Genomic DNA, 16018 nt, shown 5'->3' on the forward strand with positions numbered 1-16018 from the left:
TCCTGAGTTCAAAACAAGTCTTAGCAACTTAGCTAGGCCCTAAGCAATTTAGCAAGACCCTGTCTCAAAAGATAAAAAGGGCTGGGATGTGGCTCAGTGATTGAGTGCTCCTGAGTTCAATCCCTAGTATGTGTGAATAGATCCATCGATTAATCGATCAATCAAGGACAGCATAGAGATACAAGCATACCCATGTTTATAGTGGTGCAATTCTCAATAGCCAAGTCATGGAACCAGGCTAGGTGTCTGCAAATGGGTGAATGGATAAAGAAAATCTGACACACACACACACACACACACACACAAAATGGAGTTTTATTCGGTCATAATGAAGAATGAAATTATGTCTTTTTCAGGAAAATGGGTGGAACCGGAGAGCTTCATGTTAAACAAAAGAAATCAGACTCAGAAAATCAAGGGGGTATGTTTTCTCTCATATTTGGAACATAAAGAGAAAAAAAAAAAGAAAAAAAAGGTGATCTCGTGAAAACAGAAGGGAGATCTGTAGAGTAGAGGAAGGAGATTAGGGTGAGGGAGGTGGTGAGAAGGGAAGTACTAGAATTTGAAATTGACCAAATTATGTTATGTGCATGTATGAACTTGCCACAATAAAATCTACTATTCTGTATAATTCTGTATGGCTTCAAACTTGTGATCCTTCTATCTCCCAAGTACCTGGGATTAGACGTGTGCACCACTATACCCAGCTTTTTTCATTTGTTCTTTTTAGATATATATGATAGAATGTATTTTCAATACATACTTGCAGTATAACCTCCCATTCTTGTGGTTGTACATGATGTGGAATTATACTGGTCATGTACTCATATATGAACATAGGATATTTTTCATTTTTAAATGAAGTGAGACCAGTTTGAATGCACAAGATTGGATTCTTTGGAGGATACTTTTTTCTTTTTCAGATCTTTGTGCCTATTTAGTGGTATATATTGTTAAGACGCTTACACATAAACAAGCTTTACCTGATCCTCTCAACAGCCCTGTACTGTAGGCAAATGGATGGAGCTTAGAAAACAAAAAATGGAAGAACACAGAGGTTAATGACGAACCCCAAGTTTTTGCATTTGGTTAATGTCAAAACTGCAACCACAGTTGATCTTTCAGGATTGAAGGTGTGTAGTAAATGTTCTTTAATTAATTCATACATTTATGCCAACAAGACAGATTTTAATGATTAAACAATTTCATTTAAAATAAAATGTCCTTTCTATTTTTGTGACCTCAGAGCTGAAGAAATGTCATGGGGTTCTTAATGCAGAACTTCCTTTCAACCATCCAATGAAGTTAACATTCTGGTTCAACCAACATCAACGTTAAGTTTATCAATGTACTAATAGGTATTGTAACCTTTCATCCATAAAGTAAAACCAAGAGTATAGATAGGAAAGCTGTATGGAGATTTTAAGAGCCAAACTTTTGCATAAATACACTTATTAAGCAAGTGAAACAAAGAGTTATTATAGATGTATAATCAATAACTTATCCAAGTGTTTATTCCATTCATACATAATTACTGTGATGTCACCTATAAAAATAGCATAGGCGTTAATTGGGTGTCATTTGTATCAAAGAGTGAAAATACCAAAACTAACTAACTTGTTAGCAGACATGAGAAAGTAAATTCCTCAGATTACAGAGAAATTTTCAAAAAACAATGACAATGCCAAAATCAGTTAAAAAAGACATTCCTTGTTTGATGACAAACTATTTAAAGCAGCAAAGCCTGCCTGTGAACTGTGGTATATATACACAATGGAATATTACTCAGCAATAAAAAACAATAAAATCATGGCATTTGCAGGTACATGGATGGAGTAGAAGATAATGCTAAGTGAAGTTAGCCAATCCCAAAAAACCAAATGCCGAACGTCTTCTCTGATATAAGGAGGCTGACTTATAGTGGGATAGGAAGGGGGAGCATGGGAGGAACAGGTGAACTCTAGATAGGGCAGAGGGATTGGAGGGGAAGGAAAGGGGCATGGGATTAGAAATGATGGTGGAATGTGATGGTCATTATTACCCAAAGTATATGTATGAAGACATGAATTGGTATGAATATACTTTGTATAGAACCAGAGATATAAAAAAATTGTGCTCTATATGAGTAATAAGAATTGTAATGCATTCTTCTGTCACATAAATAAAAAATTATTTTTAAAAAAGAGGTAAATAAGGACTAAAGTAAAGCTACTGACTTATGAACTCTTAAAAAAGTGGTTCTTATCAACAAAAAGTTCTAAAAGCAGTGTCCTAAAGCAACCATTTATTAGTAAAAAGCATTCTAAACATATTCTTGACCTGTAAATTGTAACTGTAAAGCTATACACACAAAAAAATTAAGTCTTGGACAACAAATTTACCATATTGTCTTAGTTGATGATTTTCATCACTCCAAACTAGATAAATTAGATTGCATATTTTCAGACAATTTATTTCACACAAATACTTAGCTTCTTGTTTAAGCATGTCAAAGTTTGATCACTGTTTGATCATAAATAAAGGCACAAGTGATGTTCTCCTCTGAACCCTTCCCATTCCTCTATATTCTGGACCTGCCTGAAATATCCTGTTGCTAGTCCGCCAACATGAACAAGTGATTTAAATTAAAAAAATAAAAAAATAAAAAAAAACCTAAATTAAGGGTTTACAGCTTAATAATCAACCTTCCTTTGGAAAAGTATTTAGTCTTAAACAGTTCACTTGTTACTATTCCAAAAGAAGTTTGGCTTTCTGGATGAGATTTCACTCATTATTTCTTAAAGACTACACACCTACTAACTAATTTCAGTGGAATCTGTTCTTCATAAATTGATAGGCCCCTTTCACATCAGTATATGCTTGCTGGGTGCTGGGTATCAGTTTTTAAGAAATATATTAGGAATCATACACACACCACATCAGAGGGACAGACTTTCATCCAACCAAACATCCCAAGAATTTGAGACTATTGTTTTCATGAAAAAATATTTTAACAACACAGGAACATATTGTATAATAGTTTTATTTTTCTCATTTTACTATTTTTACATTTTATCCACAAATATTTATCTGAGTAAAAATAGAAAATAACTGTTTTATGTAAAATTACAAAAAAACCACAAAGAAATACATAATTGTTATTATGATAGTATAAGTGTCTTTATTTAAAGAGTAAAAATGTATGCAAAAATCTTCCTTCCTTTTACAAAAGATTGAGAATATTTTTTTCCTGGCAATAAGTGAAATATTGAAGTGTTAATATTTTTATACCCTTTAGATCTGAAGACATTGTTAGTCACAGGTTTGTTTTGCAATTATGAATTTTAAAACATTTTTGTGCTATTTCAAGGATGTACCTGTTCTTTATATGAGGCAATAGCATAAAATGAATGCAAAAAATAGCAGACCTCACCAAAAATATTTAGAGGCACAACCCTTTAAAAGAATTGTATTAATGAGTATCACCATTAATCTGGGGAGAAAACAACTAAAATTTTTTTCCTAACTAATTTACATGGATCGATATCAAATGGATATGGGATCAGTTGACTCAAGTGAAAAATGCCACACTTAGCAATTATGCTTAATTTGTTTGATTTTTCCAGCACCAACACATTAGACTTTCAGGCTTCAGGCTAGTAAGATACATAGGAGAGTTGACTCTATGGAATATAAGTTTTTAAACATAAGTGAACATTATTCTTGTACTTTAATAAGGTACAGAAAAATGATCCAACAATTTTATGTCTTCCTTTGAATATATCCTACATATGAAAACTTCATAAAATAAAGAATAGCATGAATTCTATTTTCTTTCACAAGTTGTTTTTTAATAGAGAAAAAGACTACTTAATTGTTAACTTAATAAAGACAATGGAATATTTTATATACAAGTTGACACAAGTAATGAAAGCTTCTTGAATCAGTTGGAGAAATCAGTCACATTACTTATGTTATGGTGCACAAAATGGTGAAGAAAAAAGAAACAGCATCAGATCATGTATGAGACCTGTTCACATTACGATGAACAGTAAGAACTGCCAAAAGAAGACAGCAGATAGACTGTAGTTTTTAAACCCTAACCTCCAAATCTTATAGGAGACAAAAAATAAATCTGATTTTAGGGATCTAGAAAAATGTATTTCCTGACTTTAAAACATACATATAAAAATGAGACATAAACAAAGTCCACGTCCTCTTGGCTAAAAACTTTTAACATAATGTCTCAAAAACGTTTTAAATCTAAAAGTAAAGTTTTTAAGCTCCTAATTTAACAGAACAGTATACTTTATTACTTTTTAAAACAGTAAATGACTTGTCAACTCCCTAGGCTGTAAGACGAGACAAAACGTTCTTTATAGATACCTATTTGTTATCTGACATTAGGGCTTCTGTATTTCATTTTGTTATTCCACTCAGATATTCTTCAAATAATAGTGTCCAAATTCCAAGAATAACTTGTCAGTCTACTGTTTATAAAACAGTAAAAATGAAAGGTACAAATTTTACTATTTTTTTAGGTATTTTTGCAGAATATTAAAGGACTTCATACAAAATAAATGAATATGGGTTGCAGTCCTTTAAAACAGCTAAAATTGTGATTTAAGGTTACCAAAAAAGTAGAGCAAGAGATTTATCTTCCTGTCTCTAGGATCCCTACTTCCTGACTCATTCCAAACCCTATGTAGTATTGGTAGTACCACCTGGCCTGTTATTACCACAGCCCTTTCCTCCTACTTTGTCAACAATAGATATTAAGTGAGCTCTTCTGAACCTATTTTGGGGAATGAATTTAAAGGAAATTTACAAGGAAGAAGGTGTATGAAGTATCTGAGGATCAACTTGCTCCTGTCAAAAAAGCTATTTGCCAGTCTCTCTTATCATGATTCATGAATAATTCCTTAAAACAAACAACAAAAAGAAAAGAAAGGAGACTTTTCTAGCCATTTCTGTTTAGTGTTAGCTCATAGTAAGGAAAGATTTGTTTAAACATTTTTAAATAAATTATTTAATAAATTCCCTTTTGAATATCTTTATGCCTTCATATACATGTGCATATGTCTAACGAAGTCAACTGGACATGTATATGGATATTTGTACATAACACACAAAAATTAAAAGTGGGAAGTTTCATTTTAAAGACTGCCTAAATAATGGAGGTTAAATTTTCCTTTTGTAACTATCTGCAAGTAATTTACTAACTTTTTAAAAGGTAAAGTACTGCTATCTGATTTAAAGTCTTCATTTCATCAGAAACACAGGAATATATAAGCTGCTTTGCATAATAAATGAGCACTGTAGATTAATTAAAAAAAAGAAAGTCACATCAAATCAAACTTTTATTTTCTGGTTGAGGTATATTTTCTCAGTTTTTTTAAATCTCTGACAGGAAAAACAGAGATCATTTCAGAATTTTTATAAGAGTTGGTTTATTAGAATTAAATGCCTCCTTCAAAATAATTTAAATTCTTGGTCTGACATAATGAATAATCTATACAGAAAACCCTTAACAATGGCTTGAGTTAAGCCAGATTTAAACCTGGATCTCCTTCTTTAGCATTGCTCTTTGCTAGTCAACTTCCTATTGTCCTTTACTTGCAAATATATAAATTACCTTAATAACCTGATACTCTTAGCTTAGTAATTTATTAATATTATTATAATTTTATTTGATTTGAATATTTTAGCTCTGCTTGATTAGATGAAACAGGCACACATGCTTTAGCTGAGAAATCTATTTTCTGGTTCTATGTAAAGCAACATCTAAAGCAGCAGAGAGAGGAAACAGTTATATTTTCAAAAATAGTTAAGCCAGACTGCTTCCTGGAGTACTTCATTTATGTTTCATCTTCAGATGCTACTGGTTATTTTTGGTAGGGCTAGACATTAATACTGACCAGTTTAGCTTTCCTGTTAACAAACTATCCCACAATGAAGCTGCTTTCAAGCGTATAACATTGTGGTGATCCTTTAACATATTCTAAAATATATGCTCAAAGTAAAAAGATCCAAATTCACAAGAGTATGAAATATTTATAAAAAAATCATGCATCAGATTGTACAATCTAGAAATAAAAGAAGATTCAAATTCAGTAATAAAGGTAAGAGCGATGCTTGCTCTAGATATTTAGAAAGACCTTAGACTCCCAGAAGGTCCTGGGTCTCAGTTATCCTTTTCTGTTTGTAGAGAAGCAGCAGCCAGTGCTACTGCTGTGACTGGTTGGGCAATTCCATGGAGCTGCATCTTTGCAAGTTTCTTCTGTTCACATTCTGTGACCAAACGGTTCAATTCTGCTGCACTGTATCCAATAAGAGTCTTCAAGTCACAGACAAACTTGTACACAAATCTCTTTCCTTGAACTTTACAAATCATGTCCCCATCATAATAATACCTTTAAAAAGAGAGAAACACATTAGGACTATGAAAAAATGAAGAATTAAGACTTCTTAGGATTCACAGAATATTTCATAAGCAAAAGCCTAGAAGAGTTATTACACTTACCACAACAGTAGTTAACACTGAAGTAGCACCAAACTTTCAAAGCAAATTTTCAACAACTGATCAAACACTGATTTAAATCAAACATAATTATTAAATACAACAAGAAAAACAAAGTCCTGTGAATGGCAGAAGATGCTAACAGGGTTTTTGAGTCAAAAATCAAGATTCAAAACCCAACATTTGAACTTACTGCCTTTGGGACCACAGGAAAATCAAATTACCTCTAACTTTTTATTCCTCACATATAAAATGAGATTAAAAACAGTACTTACCCTAACAGAATTATTGAGGATTATGAGATAATCTTTGTGAAGTGCTTAGCACACCATGACTGGCACATAGTTAGCCCTCTAAAAAATATATGCTATGTTAATAAGTAAGAATCTAGACAATTAAAAAACTGATTTACATATTCTACGGATTGTTGGATGTCCACTTCTCTTCTGTGAATTGTGTAAATTCTATTATGATGTAGATTTACCTTTAAATTTATCATTTTACTATACAAAGGCTTTCTCAGTTTCAGAGAAATCATTCAAAACCAACAGGAGTTTCAAATGAATAAGTAAAAGGATTTGAAGAACAGAGAATACAGAAAAACAGGAAGTGGATATTATAAAGAAACAATGTTTCTAACCCCTTATATAAACAGATTTGAATAAATCATTCTAGAAGTCTAGCTCACTGTTGCTTCCAATGGAGATGGAAAAAGGAGTGGATTTGTCTTTACTTTGGAAAACAAGTCTTACCACTGTGCACTGATAATCTGAACAACAGAGGGAAAAAAAGAGAAGTCAAGCTCTTTTATGGGCTGGCAGATTGTGAAGCCCTTATCTTAAAATTGCACTGCTCATTGACAAAGAACTATCAACAAAAGGAACAACTATTTGCAATGTACCTGTGATATAAGCTAATACAGTTAGCAGGATTTTATTCTAAAAGTCACTTAGGCTTAATTAATAATCTATTAATGAAAAGACTGATCTATATATAGCAAATTATGCCATCTTTCCCCAATTCCGGAATAGCAAGAGTGTAACAGTTAGCTTGATTTTCAATGTGTGATTAACACATTGGGCAAAGTCCTGTGTTTTCTTTTTTGTCATAGCATTAATACAGAATTTGGATCTCAGCCTACAAAACCACCAATTTCTTGTCATGCACTTTTAAATGCATGACAAATGCATTTAAATTTAAGATAACTCCTACATTAATATACTAGGTTGCAATAACAGACACAGGAATAAAAGGAAAATCGAGAAGGAAAGTGGTTTCACCTAAGTGGAAAATGGAATTGATACCATATTTCCTAGAGGTTAAAGAAAACATGCACATGCACAGATTTTCATTTTACTTAATATTTCCTTTCTTCAATCTAGTTGATGCATCATAGAACTACATATAGTAGCATTCATTGCATTTGTTCTTTCCCTAAAATGAAAAAGTGGAAAGGTTCACAATACTTGTATTTTCATGGATGTGATTTTCTTTCTTTTTAAACTTGAAATCTTTTTAAACCTTTTTAATTGTGAATTACATGACACAAAAGACACAAAGTTAATTGCTCAGTGATTTATTACAAAGTGAACATTCTATCAACCCAGTTCTAAACAAACAATAACAGCACCTAGAATCCCCCATGTACCTTCCCAATAACCATCCCTCCTACTTTAAAAGGTAAACACAAGCCTGCTTCCTGAGAGTAATTTCACTGCTTATTTTTTTTATCACCTCAATATATATCCCTAACTGTGATAGTTTAACTGTTTTTTTAAAACCTGTACTAAATAAATGAGTTCATAAAGTATGGATTTCTTTTCTGAACATTATGTTTGTGAGTTTCTTAATATTACTCTAGCAGTAGTTCACTTTCATAAATGCACAGTACTTAATTGTATGAATATACTACAACTGATTTATCCCGTCTACTGCTGATAAGATATTTGGTTTATTTCTGATTTGGGAATATTCTAGCAAACAGCTGTAAGCATGTGTGAGGGCATTCATGAACACTTTTTTCAGGTATCTACTTGATAGACAGTGGTGGCTCAGTGGTAGAGCGCTTGCCTAGCATGTGTGAGGCACTGGATCCTATCCTCAGCACCACATAAAAATAAACAAACAAAATAAAGGTGTTGTGTCCGTCTACACCTTAAAAAAAAAAAAAAAAAGAAAAAAAAGCAACTGTTGGGTTATAGGTTATACATTCCTACTAAAGTGTGGCAGCATGCCCACTGCTCCATATCCTCATCAACACGTGGTACTGGTGATCTTAACTGTAACTATCCTGGCCCTAGAATGTGCTATACAATTTTATTGTGATTTCAAACTGAATTTCCATAATTACTAACAAAGTGGTGCATCTTTGCATGTATTTATTGGCCACTTGAATAATCTCTCAACTGAATTATCTACTCAAATCTTTTGCCCATTTACAAAAAATTTTCCTTATTGATTTTAAGATTCTTCGGATATTTCAGATATAATTCTTATGACACATACGAGTGGCTTGCTTTTTATACTCTTAATGATGGCTTTAAAAAATATTTTTATAGTAGATGGACAGGATACCTTTATTTTATTTTTATGTGGTGCTAAGGATCGAACCCAGTGCTTCACACATGCTAGGCGAGCATTCTACCAAATGAGCTACAGTCCCAACCCTTAATGATGTTGGCTTTTGATGACCAGAAATTCTTAATTTAAATATAGCCAAGTTTACTGATCTTTTCTCTTATGCTCAGGTTGGTGCTTTCAATTGTTTAAATATTTCTACCTGTTACCTGCAATCATGAAAGTGTCTCTAGATGTTTTCCTATTTTGCATCATCAAGCTACATGGAACTGATGTTTGGTATGATACAAGGGAGCAGTCAGGTGTCATCTGGCTCCCTTAGTCCCCAATGAGTTGCCAATTACCCCACCACTGCTGACTGAAAAGTAAATTTTCTTCATATGTTTTCTTCCCACTGTCATATTTCTTTAAATCAAATGTAATATGTTCTTGGTTATATTTGGGTTTCCTATTCTAATCTATTGTATAATTTCTGATAGAAATTTTGTACTAGTAAGTTGGGCATGGTAGCACACACCTGTCATCTCAGATACTTGGGAGGCTAGGGCAGAAGGATCACAATATAGAGCCCAGCCTGGGCAACATAAGGAGACTGATTCAAGAAAAAAAAAAAAAAAAGAGAGAGAGAGAGAGAATTCATAACACTATACCAAACCATTTTATACTCTTCCAATTTTATCAATGTAAAGGTTAGATATTTACATTTAAGCAGACTGTAGAAAAGAAAAATTTTTAAAAAAAGGAAACAATATTTTGCATCTAATTCTAAAAGAGACAGTAATTGTATATTTGTTAAAAAATTTATATTCGCTCATTTTAGCTATGCAAATGACAGCATCTGATATGCAAATGATAAAATCTCAAATATTAAACACACTGGTTTTACCCACTTGAATCAAAGTGTGGAATATGATATGTCAAGAAATTTGTAATGTTTGAACAACCAACAATAAAAAATTAAAAAAAAAAATACACTGGTTTTGAACAGCATACTATATGCTTTTAAATCAGAGAAAAACGATTTTCAAAATACTTTATGTACCTCAAAGTTATTAATAAGATCTTTTTAAAGAGTCATTTTTAACATAACATACAAATTTTAGCTTTTTAAAAATACATAACATCTATAAACAAGCCAAATAATTAGTATCATTACATAAAATGTTTACAACTAGAATATGAAATTACCTTTTAGAAAGACTTGATATTGGAAAAAAGAAGCAATAAATGCTAACCTTAATGCACGACTGAGCTTCTCATAGTTCATTGTAGGCTTGTTTTTGCGTTGTCCCCATTTTTGTGCAACAAGTTCCGGTTGATTTAACTTAAACTCGCCTTCATCACCAACCCAAGAAATACAGTCTCGAGCATCCTTATCAGTAAGAAGTTCTAACAAAAACTGCCATAGTTGGATTTGACCATTGTTTCCTAAATTAACAAGACGGACAAGTTATTGTCCATAGTGTTACAAACTAACACAAGACACAGGCAACACACAGATGCCCTGGTTCAGATCTCAGGGGCAACAAAACAAAATTTTTGTTTTCACAAAATAATGTGAAATACTGCCCAAAGAATAGTCCATATTAACATTTTCATACAGTAAAATATAACTAATTTCATAAGTACCTGTTAATGCAAAAATACCTGTTCTGTTTCCAGGTGAGCTTCTATCTTCCCCTGAAATCCTTGGGGCTCTTTGTACTTTAGCTGCTTTTGCACTACTATTTATAACTTTAATAGTAGTTGGAGTAGCAGACTGCACTGATGCTGGAATAATCTGCACAGCTGCAAGAAAAGAAAAGGGAGAAATTTTTTCTCCAATACAAGTAGTAAAAACAATTCTTGAATGACCTTAAGTGCAATCAATTTAATTAACGTTCTTCTAATTATATCAACACAAGGCTTCCTTATAAGACTTAATTCACAACAGTTTTGGATCAAACTTATAAAATTTCAGAGAATGACGTATATTTGCATTAATATTTGCAAATCTTAACAATGAAAAAAGCCTCCTTATTTTTGAGAGAGAATTTTTTTTTTTTTTTTAATATTTAGTTTTTAGTTCTCGGCGGACACAACATCTTTGTTTGTATGTGGTGCTGAGGATCGAACAAGGGCCGCACGCATGCCAGGCGAGCGCGCTACCGCTTGAGCCACATCCCCAGCCCCATCCTCCTTATTTTTGAAATAACAATATAGATATTAGGCAAAGAATTATAAAAACATTTGTTTCTAAATATTTATTAATAAAAATTGCATAACATTTTGGAGAAAATTTGGACAAATAACACACACTATACTTCTAGTAACAACCACTTTGAGAAAAACTGTGGCACACTAAGGTTGAAAGGGTAGAAACCCTGTGACACTATCTTACAAATACTCAATTCAATGACGTTCGTACATTTTAAAAAATACTATTCAGCAATGAAAACGAATGAAGACAAGCTGTAACTATTCATAAAGATTAGTCTCATAAATGTTAAACGAAAAGCTAGGTTACAGAAGGATATGCACAATATAATACTACTTCACCTAAAACCTTAAAACATGTGCAAAACAATGCTATAAAGTTTATGGTAACATAGTAGAAATCAAATTATGTAAATAGTAAACCTCAAGTTGATGATAGTTCTTTCGTTGGAAGAAAATGGAATCTACAACAGGTAAATTTGACATATTTTATTTCTTATGGGGTACATAGGTGTTATACCTTATTTTTCTGTATATCTAAAAATCTTTCATAAAAAATGTTTACTACCTTGCAGTAATTTTTTAAAAAAAGTATTTTTTTTCTTCTATTTGGTACTGGGGATGGTACCCACAGGTGCTTTACCAGTCCATTTTATTTATTTGTTTTTATTTTGAGATAGGATCTCATTGAGTTGCTTAGGGCCCTCCCTAAATTGCTGAGGCTGGTCTTCAACTTGCGATCGATCCTTGTGCCTCAGCCACCCTAGTCAATGGAATCATAGGTGGGTAGCACCGTGCCCAGCAAAAGATTTCTTAATGATTCAGTGGACAAATATTATGGGCATGAATACTCACGTTGATCAATTGTAACTATCTCATTCATCTGCTGTTCTTGGCTTGCCAACACATCTGAAGAACACACAAAAAAAATTGTTTTCATTCAAAACTAGAAATAAAAATTCCAATCCAGTAAAATTCAACTTAATAAACAAAATCTTTTTAAAGAGAGTTCCATAATTAAAACCAAAACCAACTAAACAAAAAAATCCAAATACTAAAGACATGAAACTTATAAATACTTGAAAAATTCCTGATGGTCATTTTAAAAGGCAAAGGTATCTTTTAAGGGAAGGATCACAGGGAGACTCAACTTTCTTATAGTGTTCAGAAAAGTTATTCTAAAAATTATGGCTTTCTAAGTACAAATATTTGTATCTAAATCAATTTATCTACATGAAGTTATGTAAAAAACAGTAAGAACACCAAGAGAGAATATACATCAAACTGAAATTATTTGGATATACATTTCCACCAAAACTTGCTCAGAATGATCTATTAAAATATCTACCTTTGAATAAAATTATAGCAGTCCTATACATCACAATGAAATTAAATAATTTAACGTTTACAAATAAAGCTTTCAAAATAAGAGTTATGTTACACAAGGCCCTAACATAGCCCTTTACAGAACCATACATTACTCATCTGTTATATTCCGTGCTTAAATGCTATTCTTTATCTGTCAAACAATAGTTGTGAATCTCAGTCTCTACTACCAGGTCCATTTGGAGTCCACTGTTAACTATGCTGCTTTTAAAACATTTCTTGGTTCTTTCTGGTTATACATGACAGTAGATTTTGACAGACAAACTGAACTCAGAAGTAATCATTCTAGGATCTCAGTGAGTTCTGGGACCTAGGATACCAACCAGACTCTACTAAGGGTGCCATGCCAAGAAAGGCTGAGGACCTAATAAGAAGTCTGAATCCCAAACTGAAAAGCTTCTTCTCAGCAAAAGAAACAGGTAAACAGAGAACCTACATGAGGAGAGCAAATTTTTACCACATGCATATCAGATAGAGCACGAATCTCTAATATATATTAAGAACTCAAAAAACTCAACACCAAAAAACAACCCAATCAGTAAATGGGCCAAGGAACTGAACAGACACTTCTTGGAAGGTGATATAAAATCAATCAACAAATGTATGAAAAAATGTTCAACAGCTCTAGTAATTAGAGAAATGCAAATCAAAACTAATCTAAGATTTCAACTCACTCCAGTCAGAATGGCAGTTATCAAAATTATAAGCAACAATAAGTGTTGGCGAGGATGTGAGGAAAAGGCACACTGGTACATTGCTGGTGGGACTGAAAATTGGTGCAACCAATCCGGAAAGCAGTATGGAGAGCCCTTGGAAAACTTAAAATGGAACCACCATTTGACCCAGCTATCCCACTCCTTAGTCTATACCCAACGGACTCAAAAATAGCATACTACAGTGACACAGCCACATCAATGTTTATAGCAGCACAACTCACAATAGCTGAACTGAGGACCAAATCTAGATGCTCTTCAGTAGATGAATGGATAGAGAAAATGTATTATATATACACAATGGAATATTACTCAGCATTAAAAGAGAATAAAATCATGGCATTTGCAGGTAATATATATATGGAGTTTAGAGAATACTAAGCTAAGGTGAAGTAAGCCAATCCCCAAAAAAACCAAAGGCTGGAAGTTTTCTGATATGTGGATGATGATCCATAATGGGGAATGGGGTGTGGAGCATGAGAGAAATGGAGGAACTTTACATAGGGCAAAAAGGAGGAGGGAGAGAGGGGAAGGGAGGGGGAATGGGGATAGGAAAGATGGTAGAATGAGATGGACATCATTACCCTAAGTGCATGAATGTGTGACTTGACTTTGTGAACAACCAGTGACATGAAAAAATTGTGCTCTATATGTTTATGTTTATGGTTGATTCTCCCTAGAATTTTATGTAAGTATATGAAAGAGGAAAAAGTATTATTGAAATTCAAATTGTTTCATTTGTGACTAAAATGAATAGAGGTTCACTATCCTCAAAAGAAGTCAAGGAGAAAGTAACACAGCCTAGGTGTGACCAAACTGTAAAATCAGCCCCTAATGCCTTAATTCTCATCCATGAGTTTGGTCCTGGGAAGACAGAAAACAGAAGACAGAACACAGAAAGAGAGGGGTTTTAGAAAGCTTAGTCCATGAGCATATAGACATTCTGAGTATAATATTTCCCCTGAAGCTTCAAAATCTTGACTGTGCACGAAGGAAGCATATTCCTTAGAGGCAAAGCTCTGGGGAATATAAATCCATTTTATCAAAAAACTTTATATACTAAAGGTATAAAGAATTCTTTTTCTTAAAGAACACCCTCAGCAAAATTAGACCATTGCCTTGGGTGACAAAGATAGAAGCACATTAGAACTGGCAGTATTGGGACATTTCCTAATTAACCCCCTGCAAGTATAGCAGAACCTGGATAAAGTTTCAACACAAAAGGAACTTGCCAGAACAGTGGCACATGCCTGTAATCCTACAGGCTCCAGAGGCTGAGACAGGGGGATCCTGAGTTCAAAGCCAGCCTTAGCAACAGCGAGGCAACAAGCAACTCCATGAGACTCTATCTCTAAATAAAATACAAAATAGAGCTAAGGATGTGGCTCAGTGGTTGAGTGCCCTTGAATTCAATCCCCTGTACCAAAAAAAAAAAAAAAAAAGGAATTGCAGGAATGTGGTAGCTCAGGTGGGTAATCAACACATATCAGCAAAAGCTCTACCTCTCCAGCACAGCTTCTCCTTGAGATCACTGAGGAGGAACAGATAATAGGCTGGGTCAAATACAGTTTTGTCTCAGAGATATTCTGCAGACTTCTCTATTCAGGAAGGACCAGATTGGTTAAAGAATCCTGGTTCTGAGAAGACTTGTGAATTATAAAGAGTCAGCCAGAAGTAGCCTCACACATCATCCAGTTCATTCCATAAATTCTAAGCTGTTAGATTCCCAAACCACATGGAATTTCCCTGTCAAAGCAGAGCAAGAAAGATAAAATTCTTGGAGACACTTATCTATGCTGTAGGGATTTGCTGTTTTTGAAAACAAGACAATTCCAGAGCAGAACTTTTCTGTGGAAGAACCATTCTCTTTTAGACCAATTTCCATGGAAATGGAAAAATATCTAAGACTCTTTTGCTACCCAAACTAGGAAAAGTCTATGAATGAGCTTTATAGTTGAGAACAATACGAAAACCAGAAAGAATGAACTACAACAAAGAGTTGATCTGGCAGATAGCAGGGAAACCTTGAGTTTGGGGAAAACTTAACTGTAGTCTAGGCACTATGGTTGTTGTGTCCTTAAGAATTCTTAAAAGAAAAATATTGCAAATGAACATATTTCAATGTAAGACCCTGAAACAATTCAGAATTTTCCTTATTCATCTGAAAAGCTCTTCAGAGGAAAATATGAGAAAGCCATGACAAAGCTTCAACTAAGACATTTAACTTATTTATCTATAAGAACTGAAATTGGAAATAAACCCTATAAATGCAATAAATGTTGTCAGTATTTTAGTGTGATACCTTATTTATTTATTGGTAAGAGGGATTGAACCCAGTTTATCACTGAGCCACACCCTCAGTCCCTTTTTATATTTTATTTAGAGACAGGGTCTCGCTGAGTTGCTGAGATTGACTTTGATCCTCCCGCCTCAGCCTCGAAAGCCACTGGGATTATTAACGTGCCTAACTGGTACTTTAAAAAAAAATATTTAAAAAATCCATACAAGAGTAAAACTGTGGATAAACAATGAAGAAAAGCCTCCCTCCAAAGTTCATTTCTCATTCAACAGCAGAGAAAGCGCCTCAGATGCAAAAGCTAAGCAGTACATGACTGTGAAAAATCTGTGTAGCAGAGCTCTTCCCTTA

The 16018-nt window shown here is 33.5% G+C and overlaps 1 protein-coding gene across 3 annotated transcripts in view; it reads right to left on the reverse strand.

Annotated features, from left to right (window-relative positions):
- Positions 1-3006: 3006 nt before the first annotated feature.
- The window catches only part of Gabpa (GA binding protein transcription factor subunit alpha), a 33516-nt gene continuing 20504 nt past the window's right edge, over positions 3007-16018 (reverse strand). For all 3 annotated transcript variants that reach the window (XM_046430470.2, XM_046430468.2, XM_046430471.2), the window contains exons 7-10: positions 12128-12181; positions 10724-10864; positions 10312-10504; positions 3007-6392 (exon numbers count right to left, since the gene is read on the reverse strand). In XM_046430470.2, the coding sequence (XP_046286426.1) occupies positions 6164-6392; positions 10312-10504; positions 10724-10864; positions 12128-12181 (617 nt within the window). In that variant the 3' untranslated portion in view covers positions 3007-6163. The remainder of the gene's footprint in view (positions 6393-10311; positions 10505-10723; positions 10865-12127; positions 12182-16018) is intronic.

The sequence above is a fragment of the Marmota monax genome, unplaced genomic scaffold, assembly GCF_021218885.2.
Source record: "Marmota monax isolate L192 unplaced genomic scaffold, Marmota_monax_Labrador192_F-V1.1 WCK01_AAM20220418_F8-fsc00016, whole genome shotgun sequence".
In the NCBI taxonomy this organism is placed as follows: Eukaryota; Metazoa; Chordata; class Mammalia; order Rodentia; family Sciuridae; genus Marmota; species Marmota monax.